At 34.6% G+C, this 14,860-nt stretch overlaps 1 protein-coding gene across 5 annotated transcripts in view; it reads right to left on the bottom strand.

Moving 5' to 3' along the window:
* The window catches only part of Cnot6l (CCR4-NOT transcription complex subunit 6 like), a 72,250-nt gene that overhangs the window by 13,305 nt on the left and 44,085 nt on the right, over positions 1-14,860 (bottom strand). For all 5 annotated transcript variants that reach the window (XM_075943387.1, XM_075943389.1, XM_075943391.1 and 2 more), the window contains exons 6-8: positions 10,120-10,188; positions 6,333-6,490; positions 3,516-3,670 (exon numbers count right to left, since the gene is read on the bottom strand). In XM_075943387.1, the coding sequence (XP_075799502.1) occupies positions 3,516-3,670; positions 6,333-6,490; positions 10,120-10,188 (382 nt within the window). The remainder of the gene's footprint in view (positions 1-3,515; positions 3,671-6,332; positions 6,491-10,119; positions 10,189-14,860) is intronic.

Raw genomic sequence — 14,860 nt, 5'->3', positions numbered from 1 at the left:
TAAAACCATTTTACATCCCAACTTTATACTATTTAAAAGATTATTTCTATTTATGTGTATGTGTGTGTGCCTATGTGAGTTTATGTGTACCATGTGTGCACAGTGTCTGTAGAGACCAGAGGGCATCAATTCTCAGGAACTGGTGGTTGTAGGCTGCATAACATGGGAGCTGGGAAAGAAAGGCAGGTACTCTGCAACTCCAGAGGCACTCTTAACATGAGCCACTTATCCAGCTCCATATTTAACTGATGGCAAATTAGCATTAGGAGCCAGAAATCAAGACTTCATTAAATTCAGAGATTAATAAAGGCAATAAAAATAATCAATAACCCAGAGTCAATGAGAATAATTACAAAAAAGTGTAAAAGGATGGAGTAGCACTACAACTTCCGAATGCCCCTTTTCCAAGAACAAAACTATATTTAATAATACAAAAGAAAATAATATAAAGAAAGAAAGCACCTGGCCTTTCTTAGATAATACCTAGAGGCTACGTCATTCAATTAAATTTGGCATTTATTACCAGGGTTCATAAAAAAATTTCCTTGAAGTACTGTGATATGTGATAACAGTAACATGTCTAACAGTGCCAAGCTGTTTTCCCACCTAGGCTTTCCTTCTTCTCCTTCCTGCACTACACTCTTCCTTTCCTACACGTCTAGATAAAAACCTATTTTTATGCCTTTGTCTCTCTCTCGCTCTCACACACATACACACACTTCACATATAAAATGCATGTATGTGTTTGCCTACTATAGGTCATATTTGACAAAAAGACAGAGCAAACCTCACTTCTAGTATTTGATCAATCAAAATTTGATTTTCTGGTATTTTTAACTATTAAGAATAATGGTATTTATGATAATGCCTAAAAGGTACTGCCAAATCTTGAGGTCCCAATGAGCATTGTCAAATTAAAACTAGGTGTAACTCAATAGTCAGCAACCACTTCCCATTTTAAAATCACTAGAATGTTTTATTGTATTCTAATTCTCTACATGTCTATAACCTGTGTTCTAGCTTTTACCAAAAGTATTCCATTCTTTCACTAAATGGGTATTTTGATAAAGATTACTGTCTTCACTGATTTAAGAGACTTTGAAAATGCTTATGGAATCAAAATATTCATCTACATTTATCACTTTTATTTTGTTCATTTTGTAAACAACATAAAAATGTTTCTTACAAGGTAAAATAAACACGTGAAGAACAGATCTGAAAGGGTAAATAACTTACTCAAGATTATGCAGCTAATTAAATAGCAAACGAGTGATTTCCAAGTCGTTGCACTATTACCACCTCTTCCATGAAGGGAGAAGAAAATAAAAGTGGGGTCCCTGAAGCCTCACCCCCAGACAAAGAGCTACAGTCAACTACGAAATGCTAAAAGCAAGAGAAACAGTCTTCCTGAAGACTGAGCCCCTGAACTGGTTATCCTATACCAAGTGGTCAGTCCTGAAATTACATATGCATAAGCAACAGTAAACAGACTCAGCAGGTTCTATTTAAACATTTATGTGCCTATGTGTGTACACACATATGTGATAGTAAAAATTAAAGAAAGAGGCTAGAAATTTGAGAGGAGTAGGGAAGGGGAAAGACATGGAAAGAGTTGGAGGAAATTATGTAAATTTTAATAATAAAAATATTGGGGCACAAAAAAGGGGGGTCCCTGGATAGTTAGCAAACAGTTTAATAAAACAGTGTGTTACATTCACTGTTATGGAGTCCATGAGACTATACTATTTAGGAAGGACAAAGCTGAGGATGGAAAGAAAAAGAATGCAAGAAAATAATCTCTGTGTACTCATTTTTAAAAATTGTTCACAGTACTTACATAATTTAAGAATGAATCTGCCACTATCCAAAGGCTAAAGTTTCCTATATTGAAGTTATGTGTTATTTCAAATCGTGAACCTTTAGTAACTATCAAGGAACTTAAATTTCTCCCTTCAGGCTATATTGGGAATGATTTTTGGAACAAGTTCTTCTACATCATCTGTAAAGCAATAAGAGGAAATGGTACAGTGGCAAACATTGTAGTCACAACACTTGAATAGTGTTGAATAGCTAAATAAAGACCCTGTCTAGAAAGACAGAGATCAGGAGAGGAAGAGAACTGGGTTTTAAAAAAAGGGGTGTGGGGGGGGGCAGGGATAGAGGAAAGCAGGCAGACTGGAAAATAACTTGATGTTAATGAAACATTCTACTGTTACCACATAGTATTTAAGTTTACAGTGTGTCAAAAAAATTTTTCTATGAACATTGGTAATAAAGGTCAATTCAAGCATTTTTCCAAATGAGGTATGCTTGTAAGAAGCAAAAGTAATACCAGAGTGGAAACAAAATGCCAAAAGATTGTACTGTTACAGAAGTTGACGGTGTGAACTATGAAGGGAGAGCTATCATGTAGCATTGCTCATGGAACCTGTCTGCCTGTGTCTTGATTTCATTATCTACATTAAAAAAAAATGGATATCAACCTGAGTTACTTTAAAAGTTTAGACAATCCATATAAATAATTAGAAAGGGCTTTTTAATCTAATAAAATATAATTTTTAAAAAATTAAGGAACTATATACATTCTGGCATTAAGTGTTATAGAGTTCTACATCTTACCTAAATGAGCTCATGTTTATTAAAAATTCATGGAAAAGACAAGAAACCGGGTACATACAAATGAGAAGTGGGCCAAATATCTTTCAAGTTCACTGATTCTGTTCACATAAAAATAGTATATATGATGGAAAGATAAGTTTTTAGAAAAATAAAACTGTCTGATTTTGTTATAATGAGGATATGGTTCTCGTCTATGTAGATAATTGTCAGTGTACCAAGTACAAAGTGCTAAATATGGAATTCAACCTCTCTCACTTCCACACATTTTCTCTTTTACTAACTGGTGTTTATCTTTTACCTCCCCATATCCAAAGTCATATGCTTCACTTCTGTCCTCTTCATACATATAACTACAACTTTCATATATTATATACACATACTATATATGTATACATATATGTGTATGTATATTGTTCTATATTCCTATCTTTTCCTGTTATATTGGAATCCTAGTGAGATTAGGAATTACTCATGCTTAGTACAGACTTTTCACAAAAAAGTTCAATTAAGTATTTAGTAAATAATTGAACAGACATGAAATAATAATTAAAAATGACGAAAAGGTTCATTATGTAAATTAAATCTCAGAAAGAAATCCGCAGTTATTATTCAAAGGTACTAATTCACTTCACATATAAACTATGGTTTTACTTTATGAAAATATTTTAAAAACTGTATCTTCAAATCTATCTCAAAGTTTTAATCTGCCAATAAAAATATAATAATACAATAAATATTTTTATTTCCAGTATATTTCCTAAGAAAAACAGTTTTAACTTTTATAACACTTGCAATCTCTAGCTTCACCTTTTTAGAGTCCCACTAAAGGCTACTGTAGATGTGAGAAAGTTAGAGTCATTAAGGGTACATCCCTAAGCTTTGTTTTCTTGACTTACTTTTCCGTTTTGAAGAATATTGCACAACCATCGACATGCTTTCTTTCCTGCTCAGACATGATTTTGGCACGTGACTTTGGAGAAAAGAATCCATCATATCCACGATCTTTCAATGCTGGCAGAAAGAGAGTGAAGTATTGCTCTGTTTCCACTTCCTTAGATGAAAAAAAAATTATTATATACATGACATAATGAAAGAATGATTAAGACATTAAAGTATTCTGTATGAGTAAGAGGTGACTAAGATAAAGCACTTCATGTAACATATCATCCAACAATCTTATTGTATCACTGGCAGTTGCATTTGACATGACCAGCATTTTAAACATGAAGACACAAAAAGGATGGCATGATTTTCTCATGTTCACAATACTAGTTAATAATAGGAGTAGGATTATATTTCAGCTCTCCTGACTCCCAAATTAGATTTCAATATATTTCATGTCCTCAAGACTAGTAATTAAACAAACATATATAATAGGTTATGTGGTAGAAAATATTAAATCTTTCATGTAAAGAAAAAGAGATTACTAATTCTCTTAAACTGTGGTGGAAAGCAATGATACTTGGAGTACGAATGATAGACTCAACAACAACAAAAAAACCCTAAGCTTTCAGAAAATTTTAGAAATAGCAATCATAAAACGTTCTACTAACTTAATAATTAAGACCATTTTTTATTTAAAAAAAAACCTTTTCAAATGAGATAATCAAATGTGAAAGTGACGATACTGATATAAAAAGGTGCTCTTAACACTGTGATTTTATAGTGGAAATCTGTAAGTGACTGTCCTACAGTAGGAGCCGTACTCCTGTAAGTGACTGTCCTACAGTAGGAGCTGTACTCCTGTAAGTGACTGTCCTACAGTAGGAGCTGTACTCCTGTAAGTGACTGTCCTACAGTAGGAGCCGTCCTCCTGTAAGTGACTATCCTACAGTAGGAGCTGTCCTCCTGTAAGTGACTGTCCTACAGTAGGAGCTGTACTCCTGTGACTGTCCTACAGTAGGAGCTGTCCTCCTGTAAGTGACTGTCCTACAGTAGGAGCCGTACTCCTGTAAGTGACTGTCCTACAGTAGGAGCTGTACTCCTGTAAGTGACTGTCCTACAGTAGGAGCTGTACTCTTGTAAGTGACTGCCCTACAGTAGGAATTGTAGTCTTATAATTATACTTACATTCACATACTCAAGAATTGGAGTAACATTAAAAATGTATTAAGTGAAGAAACAAAATATGCCAATAATAGTAGAATCTCATTTAATTTTTTAAAAAAAACTTATGTCAACTAACAATAAACAGTAACAATAAAAAAGTATACCAAAAATATTCCAGAGGCATCAACATACTAGTTCTTGGATGTGCAGGAGTGTGTTTTCCTTAGTCATACTTTTTAATTTTTCAACTTTCCTAGAATATTTTATAATACTTTGGCTTTTACAAATGTTTTTGTAGATTCTGATTTATCTTTCAAAGTACATTTTACTTACAAAGGCACCTACAGGAAGCCACTATAAACACTAAAGCAAAAGCTACTGAACCACAGTCTAACTTCATTTGCTTTCTTCTCCCCAGTTCTGGCTGTTCTTCCTGTTCACAAGAACATTTCATCTTAAAGATTTTTCTTTGTTATATTTCAGGTAATGTAAAACACAAAACAAAGAAACAAAACTACCAAGCTATTTTATTTTTAAAAATTGTTTGTTTTTTCTTTTTTGAGAAAGGGTCTCACTATATAGCCATGGCTGGACTAGGGCCTACCATGTAATTAAAACCAACCAACAAACAAAAACAAAAAGCAGGTCATCATTTTTCTTTCCAGGATGTACTGAAAATGTATAAAATACAATAATTTTAAAACATCTTTAAGAAATGGCAACTATTTGAGGTGATGGAGATGAACAAACCTGATTTAGCCATTCCACACTGTACAGATATATTAAAATACATGTCATATCTAATAAATGCTAATTTATTAATTGTCAGTTCAAAAATTTCAAAACAAAAACATTTGATATGCTTTGAAATTAATAAAATTACTAAAAAACTAGTCAAATATTTTGGGCTAATTACTAGTCAAATATTAAAAAGGAATTTAAACCTCAAAAGAATATGTATTTCCTCTTCAGTAAAATTCAATAAATACAGTATTATTAAGTAGAAGACTTTAAAGCATTCCTCTCCAATTCAAAGCTGTGTAACTTGTACAATTGGGTCCTACCGAGAGATCTGAGCCCTTAACATGTCTTTAAAGTAATTGAAAGGGAATTTTTAAATTTTTTTGAGAAATCAAGATATAAAAAATTTACTAATATAGACCTGTGTGAATGAACTAGAAAAAAAAAGAAAATTAGGTTAAGTCTAAATTCTTAAAATAGTTTATAAAGTAAGACAAAATTTTTTATTTACTGTGCAGTTTTTTTTTTTAATATTTTACTTTAAGGAACATGTTTAAGAAAACCCTTTCTTCTGAACTCAACTCTAAGGAAAACTTATATTCCTGAAAGACTAGTAATCTTTTTGCAATTTTCTCTAACAGTACTTCTGATAAATCGTTCATAGGGGAATTGTTAACATGGACAAGAGGCAAGATTAATTTCAGAAAACAGTACATGAAAATAAATGCATGTGTGTCCTTGGTAAGCAAGGTAAGTTACACTGTGGAAATCTCTTAATTTATACTAAAATTATCCCTTTTTAAAGGAAAGGAACTTTTTTTTTTTGAGTTTTGCCTTGAACATAGGCTATCTCCCAGAGAAAAGCTCTTCTACTATTTTAGTTCACCTTCAAGTTAAACACAATTTAATTTCTATAGTGTTACCTGAAGACTAATGATATCTGCGTCCCAGTTAACAATTTCTTCCATAATTCCCTTTTTCCTGTATTCCCAGTTTAATGCCCAGGACGGGCAATAGCCATATAGCTGCCGGGTAGCGTATTTATCACATAACACATTGTAACACATAACCGTGAATGATGCTAAGAAGCAGAAGAAAAAAAACAGACAAAAGGGAGGAAATTAGGCAACTTTTTGTTAATAAGTATCAAGAATATACCGGCATAAGCACACAAATACAGTTCATACATAATTACGGCAAAATGCCAAAAGTAAATTCTGATAAAGTATTTTCCTTTGCTTCACTTGGAATGCAGGATTTCGCACAGAAGTAAGATCTTCTATGACATTTATGTTCACCTAAGTTAAAGAAAATTTCACTTAAGTTTTACCTGATGATTTCACTCAAGTAGATTACACCAGTGTTTGTTTAATAGTCTGGATTAACTATCTAGAATCAGAATTTTGAAGAAAATTTAATAAATTCAAAATTTAAGAATCAGAGTATTGTTTGCATGTTCTACTGAAAAAAAGGGGGCTTAGTTTAATTATAGCAAAAACAAATTTTAGTTTTATTATATTTAAAGGGTTCTAATTTCATTATTTCTTATCAAAATATTGATAGTTAATATTTTGGGGCGCTATTATTACTGCCACAAATCTAAGCTAGAAAGGTGTGAACTAACAAAACTTAACCATAAGAGAATTCTTTTTGCCAATCTAATGTTCATTTCTGAATAAAATTATCATTTTATAAGATTCTGACTTGTTTAAAAAAAAACTGTAAGCAAACTAATAATCTAGATGCCCTCACTACTGCAAAATATGCTCTAAGTCCCAGCAGCATCAATGATCACCTGGATGCTTAGAAATTCACAACTTCTGGCCCCTAAATATTGGTTAAACTAAAGTTTAACAAAATCCCGACTTGCCCCAAAAATTAACATGCATATTAAACTACAGAAAGACCTAAGGTTAAAAAAAAATCATCATCAACAACAATAACAAAAACTGATACCAAGGATATAACTTTATATTAAAGTCAGAGCATTAGGTTCTTGGATGCACATTTTCAAAAGTGGTATATTTTCATATACCACTTGGTTACAACAAACCTACATGGATGAGAACCACCAATTTAATAAATTTGTAAGCAATTAAGATCAAGTAACATTTGGTGAAGTTGAATTCAGTTTCAATAATAGGAAAGGCAGTACGGCATCTGGTTCATGGCCACTTTGTAAATTGAAGGCCAAGTTTCAATTGGAGTTATTTATATCCCCTGTATTTACTTTGGAAATAACCCAGAACCATTCCCAAGCCACTACATTATGAAGTAAAGCAGCAAGAGTTTACCATATTCTGCCTCTCCAGATATGAAACACCATTTTGAAGAGGAAAAGAAGGCAGATTATTATTGTTTTGCTCACATCCAAGACTTTGTGAAGATTTTCCTAGACAAGTCTAGCAGTTATAATTTGTTTAACAAAGACTAACCTCAGCACCAATGACATGTTTACAAGTTATAAATGGAAGTGAAAATTAATTAAGCTGTTATTACAGCTTTCTTATATTCCATTTCTGTCTGGATGATTTTTCACTAACTGGTCTTGATTACTACACAGTTAATAATTACAACTATTTGATTATAAATCATTCCCAACTACCCTCAGATATTATACACATCTCTCTATTCAGCACAAAAAAGGCATTTTCCAATGTTGACAGTTAAAATCTATTCAGCCAACACCAACCGCACACACTAAGAAGAATCTTTATTCATTTTTCATAACCACCAACCCTAAGAATTTATTACTTTATGAATTTACTGACTAGTTAACATAAAGTTCTATGTATTATCCCTGTTCATAATAAAAATGTAGCTGTATAGTAGTAGTTTTCCTTTCAAATTCTGTCCATTTGTGTTCAGAAGGGATTAAAGAGTTCAAAAATGATGCTCGTTTTTAATGTATGAAACTAATTTTTACATTAATTTTTTTAATTAATACATGCTCATTATACAAAATAATGGGTTTCATCCTGACATTTTCATAATCAGATACTTTGTTGATATTCACCCCCATCTGACTGCCCTGACCCCCTACTGTATCCTCTTTGTAAGGTTCCCTTCCTCTTCCCACACAGCTCCCTATCCTTCTATCTTTATGTTCTATTTGAATATTTCTTCTTAAATCTGAATTTCATGAAGAGAAAGTATGAAATATTTGTATTTCACTTAATCCAAGGCAAAAATCTAATCATGAAGGTAAGAGACTTTCATTAAAAAAAAAAGATGATTTGAATATGAAGGACAAAAACCACACTATAGGTAATCAATTATAAAATTAATCCAAGGCATTCTAGAAAACCTAAGTGTTCCTTTTACTCAGATTGTTTAATATGCATCATGCTAAAACAAGTGTTACTAATTTTGAAACAATGTCTACTTAACAAGCTAATGTTTTTCTACAGTGTGGTGACTTTAAAACCACACACCTATGGAAGACCATAACTGTACTGCATAGGATTATATTTCTCAACATCAAAATACAAAGAGAATCACGATGATGTTATACATTCCACATAATTCTGAATTAAAAAAAGAAGCCAAAAGACCAGATGTGGTAGCACACTTTTAGTCCCAGCACTTGGGAAGCGAGGCAGGTGGATCTCTGTGAGATCAGCCTGGTCTACATAGCAAGTTCCAGGACAGTCAGACCTACATACCAGAGAGACCCTGTTTTAGAAAAACAGAAACAAAAATGGAAAACAAAAAGCAAAAACCAAAAACTCAGAACAGAAGGGGTGAATTGTTCAAAATGTAGCTAGTAACTTCTGACTGTAACAGACCTGTTAAAATCATTAAAGGCCCATTAGGTCTTTAATTAAAATCATTAGGGGCCAAGCTATGAATAGTGAAGTTACACTGAATTTTGAAATGAAATTAAGTATCATAAAAATACTTACGGATGTGATTTTTAAAAGGTACTTAAGCAACAATTCACTGTTTTTAAAAAAGATGTTATTGTATGCATGAGTTTCTGTCTGTATCCAACATGCAGCCTTAGTGCCTAAGGCGTCCAGAAGGGAGAACCCGATTCCCTGGAACTGGAATTACAGATGGTTGTGTGCTGCCCTGTGGGCACTAGAAACTGAACTCAGGCCTTCTTCAAGAGCAGCAAGTGCTCTTAATACCACTGAGTCTTCTCTCTTACTTCTTTTTAAGTGGATTTTCCAAACCTAAAATATCTTAACATACAGTAAAAAGTCCTACAAAAATATCAAATTGTTACTGGTCTGCACAAAAGCATACTAGTTTAAACTTCAAACATAACTACTGTTTTAAACATGCTAGGTTACACTCTAATAGTTATGAAATATTCTTAACTATTCCTATAGTCAATCTTGTCGAATTTCCACTAAGCTAACTCAAACATTAATTATCAACAGTATTCATTTCAAAAAAGATAAAATATCTAAGAAATTCAAATTTTTTTCAGAAGAAAGCTCATTATTGCTCATTTTTCTTAAATCATCTAAGGTCTCTCAAAAGCTGCAGCACAAGGAATAATTTTCAAGCCCAGAGCACCACAGCAAAAGATACAAGATATTTACCCGTACAATATGGCTATCTTAAATTAATGTTGGGGTTTTATTTTTGTCTATCAATACTTTAAAACCCATCTACATCCTGGTTGATAAAATGTAAGTCTACCAATCATAAAGCTCAAATAAGTATTTATTTTAAAAGTCAAAGAGGAAAAAAACCTACCTGATGGCAGGATTTGGTCTCGTTCTTTTAATGTAATCCATGGCCTCGGAGGAAGCTGCTCTGGATGAACTGAAAGAAAAAAAATTAAAAACAAAAAAAAAATCCAATGTTTAGTTTCTATTACCAAATCAGCCTATTTACTATTTGGCTATGATACCCACAAAAGGACTTAAAAACCAAATCCTAGAATTTAATTAAGACTTCAAAACCAAAAAAAAAAAAAAGTCCCAGCACTGAGAAGGGGAGGTAGACACAGTCCTTGACCAAGGAACTATTTACAATTGATGCCTGCTGGGAAAGAGAAAATCCATTTTCTTCAAGGAGTGTTACTGGGTGTATCAACCACACTTCTGGGCAGGCCCCATCCCATTCCATGCCCAGGAACAGCTACTGGCAAGCACAAAAAGGATGCCATCTTTCGTTTTTGTGGACTTTTTGTTTGCTTTGGGTAATTTTTGTTTTGTTGGTTTATCTTTGTTTCGCTTTGTTCCTGTTTTTGAAAGAGAAAAAACATGAAATTGGGTGGGTAGAAAGGTAAGGAGGATTTAGATAAGGGTAAAGAATATGGTCAAATATGTATTTAAAAAAAAACTCTTAAATAAAAAAAAGTATTTTCTATGTATTTCCGGCTAAGCTTCAAATGTACCTAAGGATAACCTTTAACTTATAATCTTCCCTTGTCCACCTCCCAAGAGCTAAGATTACAAGCCTCCATCGCCACCACACTCAGTTTTTTGCTTTTTTATTTAAAAGTTTTTTTTTCATTTTACATACCAACCACAGTTCCCTCCCTCTCCTTTTTCCACTTCTCCCCACCTATTCCCCCCATCTACTCCTCAGAAAGGGTAAGGCCTCTACGGGGAGTCAACATAGTCTAGCATATCAAGCTGAGGCAGGACCAAGCACCCCCCCCCCCCCCCCGTATCTAGGCTGTGAAAGGTATCCCTCCCTAGAGAATGGGCTCCAAAAACCCAGTTCATACACTGGGGATAAATCCTGGTCCCATCGCCAGTGGCCCTATAGACTGCTCAAGTCACAGAGCTGTTACTCACATTCAGAGGCCCTAGTTAGGTCCTATGCAGGTTCCCTGGTTCAGTTCAGAATCAGTGAGATCCCACTAGTTCACATCAACTGATCCTGTGGGTTTCCCCAACATGATCTTGACCCCTTTGCTCATATAATCCCTCCTCCCTCTCTATGACTGGCCTCTGGGAGTTAGGCCCAGTGATTAGCTGCGGATCTCTGTATCTGCATCCATCAGTTATGGGATGAAGGTTCTATGATGACAATTAGAATAGTCAATCTGATTACAGGGGAAGGCCAGTTCAGGCACCCTCTCTGCTATACTTAGGAGTCTTAGCTGGGGTTATCCTTGTGATTTCCTAAGAGTTTCCCTAGCACCAGATTCAGCACACCCAGTTTACGTGACACTAGTGATCCAACACAGGCCTCTTTGAATGCTAGCCAAATGCCTTTAGAGTTACATCAGCCTTTCCACACTTGATTTCTAGATGTAGCAATAAAAATCAGTAATTAACTGAAAAATAGAATTATCAGTAAATGGTTCAGAGTAAATAAGAAATACACATATGGGAGGGTCATTACACAAACATCAACTCCAAGAAGGTTATAGCTCGAAGTAACACAAGTAAAACAAAGGTGTTTCTAGAGAACACATTCATAATCTTAAGCTAAGGAAAAGCTCTTGGAGAGGACACAGGAGCTGTGACCATACCAGGACTACCATTACCCATCCTAACTCCAAAACCAGTAAATTTTATTATGTTAAAAGTTCTATTCATCAAAATATAAACCAAGCAAAGTTAAGGGTATTTGTAACAGAGATACCACCAAATGACTTAAACAAAAAAACTCCTGAAAAAAATTATATAAATGGTTGAGTTAACTGGTGACAATGATAAAAATAAGAAAGATATTTACTGTAAATTAGGAATGGTATGCATGTGTTATATACACAACTAAAGTAAACATTCACATAGTCCTTGTTTTTTTTTTTCCATAAAGGATCTCAGGTATCTCAAGCTGGCCTGAAATTTGCAGTGAGCTAAGTGAACTTACTTCCTCTACTGCCCAAGAACCAGGATTAAATGTGTATACCATCATACCCAGATTATGTAGTGCTGGGGATAAAACCAAATGTTTTGAGCATACTAAGCAAACCGTCTACCAGCAGAGCCACATCTCTAGACCTATTCTTAATTTCTTACTAAAAGGATTCTGGAAATAAGTTTATTAATTTGTGTCCCATCATTCAAATTTAAGTCACTTTGAATAACATTAACTGCTTTTCCTCTTATTATAAACCTTACATTTTATATATGAGGAAGTCATCTTTTGTTATAAAGTTAATTTAAGAGTATAGCTGAAATACTAATAGTGACCTCTCTGACGAAACTCATAATTTCTTTAGCTCTGTTTACAAACTATCTAGGGGCAGGAGAAATGGTCCATTGGGCAAAGGGAGTAAAAGTGACTACAGATAGTTATCCTCTGACCTCTCACCTTCTCGTGTGTTTTACAGCACACATGCCCTCACACACACTCCACATGTGTTCTATGGCACACATGCCCCTACACACTAACGCCTACCAGGCCAAAAGGAGCCAACCTGGAGTCTACCTGGAGCTGTCAAAGGTCCTGTCTGTGCCTAGCCAATAAGGAACAACCAAGCTGTGTTTCCTGAGTGCCAAGCAACAGGCGCTGTCAGAGGTCCTAATCGTGCCTAGTCAATGAGAGACGAGCATGAAATGTCAACTGTCAGTGGATCAGAAACCCTGGGTGCTGGGACGGTATGTAAGTTTTTCCTCGCTGTTAAATAAAATGAGTCTGCTGTAAACCTTCTACCTGACTCCCAGTGTCTGTAGTAGTGGACATCGTGCCTTTCACCCGTCCCCCGAGGAAGACATTAGGACCCAGCAACAACATACAACCTTCATATGTATGCTATAGCACACATGCCCCCCCAACAAATAAAATGTTGTCAGGTGTGGAAGCTCAGTTCCTGAATTCAAGCACTTAGGAGATGGAAGCAGGTCACTCTGTGAGTTCATGGACAGTCTGCTGTACATAGTAAACTCTACACCAGGCAAGGCTATAGTGAAACCTGTCAAAAAATTAAATGAATAAATTTTTGCATAGAAGTCAGGAAGACAGCTCAATGAGACTATACCAAATAGCTAGATAATTTTTTGTGTGTACAGGCCAAGAAGGTGGCTCAGTATGTAAAAGTGCATGTTCTACAAGTATGAGGGTATAGTGGTATATTATTTGTATTTTAATAAAGCTTTCCTGAAGATCAGAGAGCAAAGCAGCCAAGTCAGCCACATAGACCAAGGAATGCTGACATACACCTTTAATACCAGGGCTCAGGAAACAGAGGCAGATGGTCCAGCTACAGAGCATTTGAATGGGGTTTGTGAGCAGACTGCTACAGCTTTCTTGCCTGGAACTGGGGCAGTGTGCTTAACTCTCAGAGGCGAGAACAGCTCCACCATGATGGACTGGGCAGGGCAAGCAGGCAGTAATTTCTTTGACCTAGTAATGTCGCAGCTTAGATTTTTAAGCTTAGATTCTTAAGTGCTTAGCATTTTAAAGCGCAAAGCAAAAGTGCTCCTGGACAGTCAAGAATTACAGATTCACAATAGGACAGATTCAAACATAAAAGACCTCTAAATGGGTCACAGTGTTGGAAAACTGTACGTAGGCTTGGAAGAAAGAAGAATATAGAAAGTCATAAAATAAAGTTAATGCTTTTTAAATAAAAGGGTAAAGTCTTTAAAGAGACAGAGTACAGATATAGTCATAGATTAAAAAAGTTATAAACCATGTAAAAATGGAAAATTCACTGAGAGTCTGGATTATGTATATTATTGAGTTTTCTTTGAATTTTTTTAACTGTGAAGTAGCTAAGTACAGAGAGACATTTCATTGTATGGGCTGCTAAGCTAAAGCAGCATGTATATTGTAAAGGTATCTTGAGTTCACAATTTGGGTCTAAGGACATGTTGCTTGAGAAAAGAGGTTCTTCTTTTGTTTTCACAAAAGATGAGAAACTGTGGATTACTTCCAGGCGAATATGGTTTCATACACCAAGACCCCCCTGAAAAATCGCCATGAATACCCTCAAAAATTTACTTCACTCAACTGCTGACTGAGATGAACCTAGCACACAGGATACTCCATGAGAGACCTAATTAACAGTGCCCTCAAACAGCAGGAAGTAGTTTGGAGAGAAATAACTACTCCTATATTCCCAAATATTGTTTATAAATGTTCTTTTACATTTAAAGGGAGATATGATATAGATATAATTTGCATTGGTATGGATCTTGGTTTATTGATACAAATATAAGGTCAATTTTGTTATATGTATTTCTGATCTTCATTAAGGTATTGTGATTATGTAGTTCATTTAAAAATGTAATGTATACTTAAATATAGGCTAATAGCTAATCATCTATAATAGTCAAGCTTGTAGTCATGTTAGATTTTCTAGCTATATTTCAATTAGATAGGTATTCTTCAAATCTTTCAAAGACCTTCAGAATATGGCATTTAAAATGTTTTAATAACTTAGGACTGTTCATGACAATGCGGCACATATGCTCCTGGCAGCACCAATTACTTCAAGAGGAAGATGGGCATTGAAGAGACTCCTTATGGAGTTTGTTAGAAGAACTGGACATGCAGGATTCATAGAGAAATGACTGCTGAACTTGCC

The sequence above is a fragment of the Microtus pennsylvanicus genome, chromosome 12, assembly GCF_037038515.1.
Source record: "Microtus pennsylvanicus isolate mMicPen1 chromosome 12, mMicPen1.hap1, whole genome shotgun sequence".
Lineage (NCBI taxonomy): Eukaryota > Metazoa > Chordata > Mammalia > Rodentia > Cricetidae > Microtus > Microtus pennsylvanicus.
This window is presented reverse-complemented; position numbering and strand designations above follow the sequence as displayed.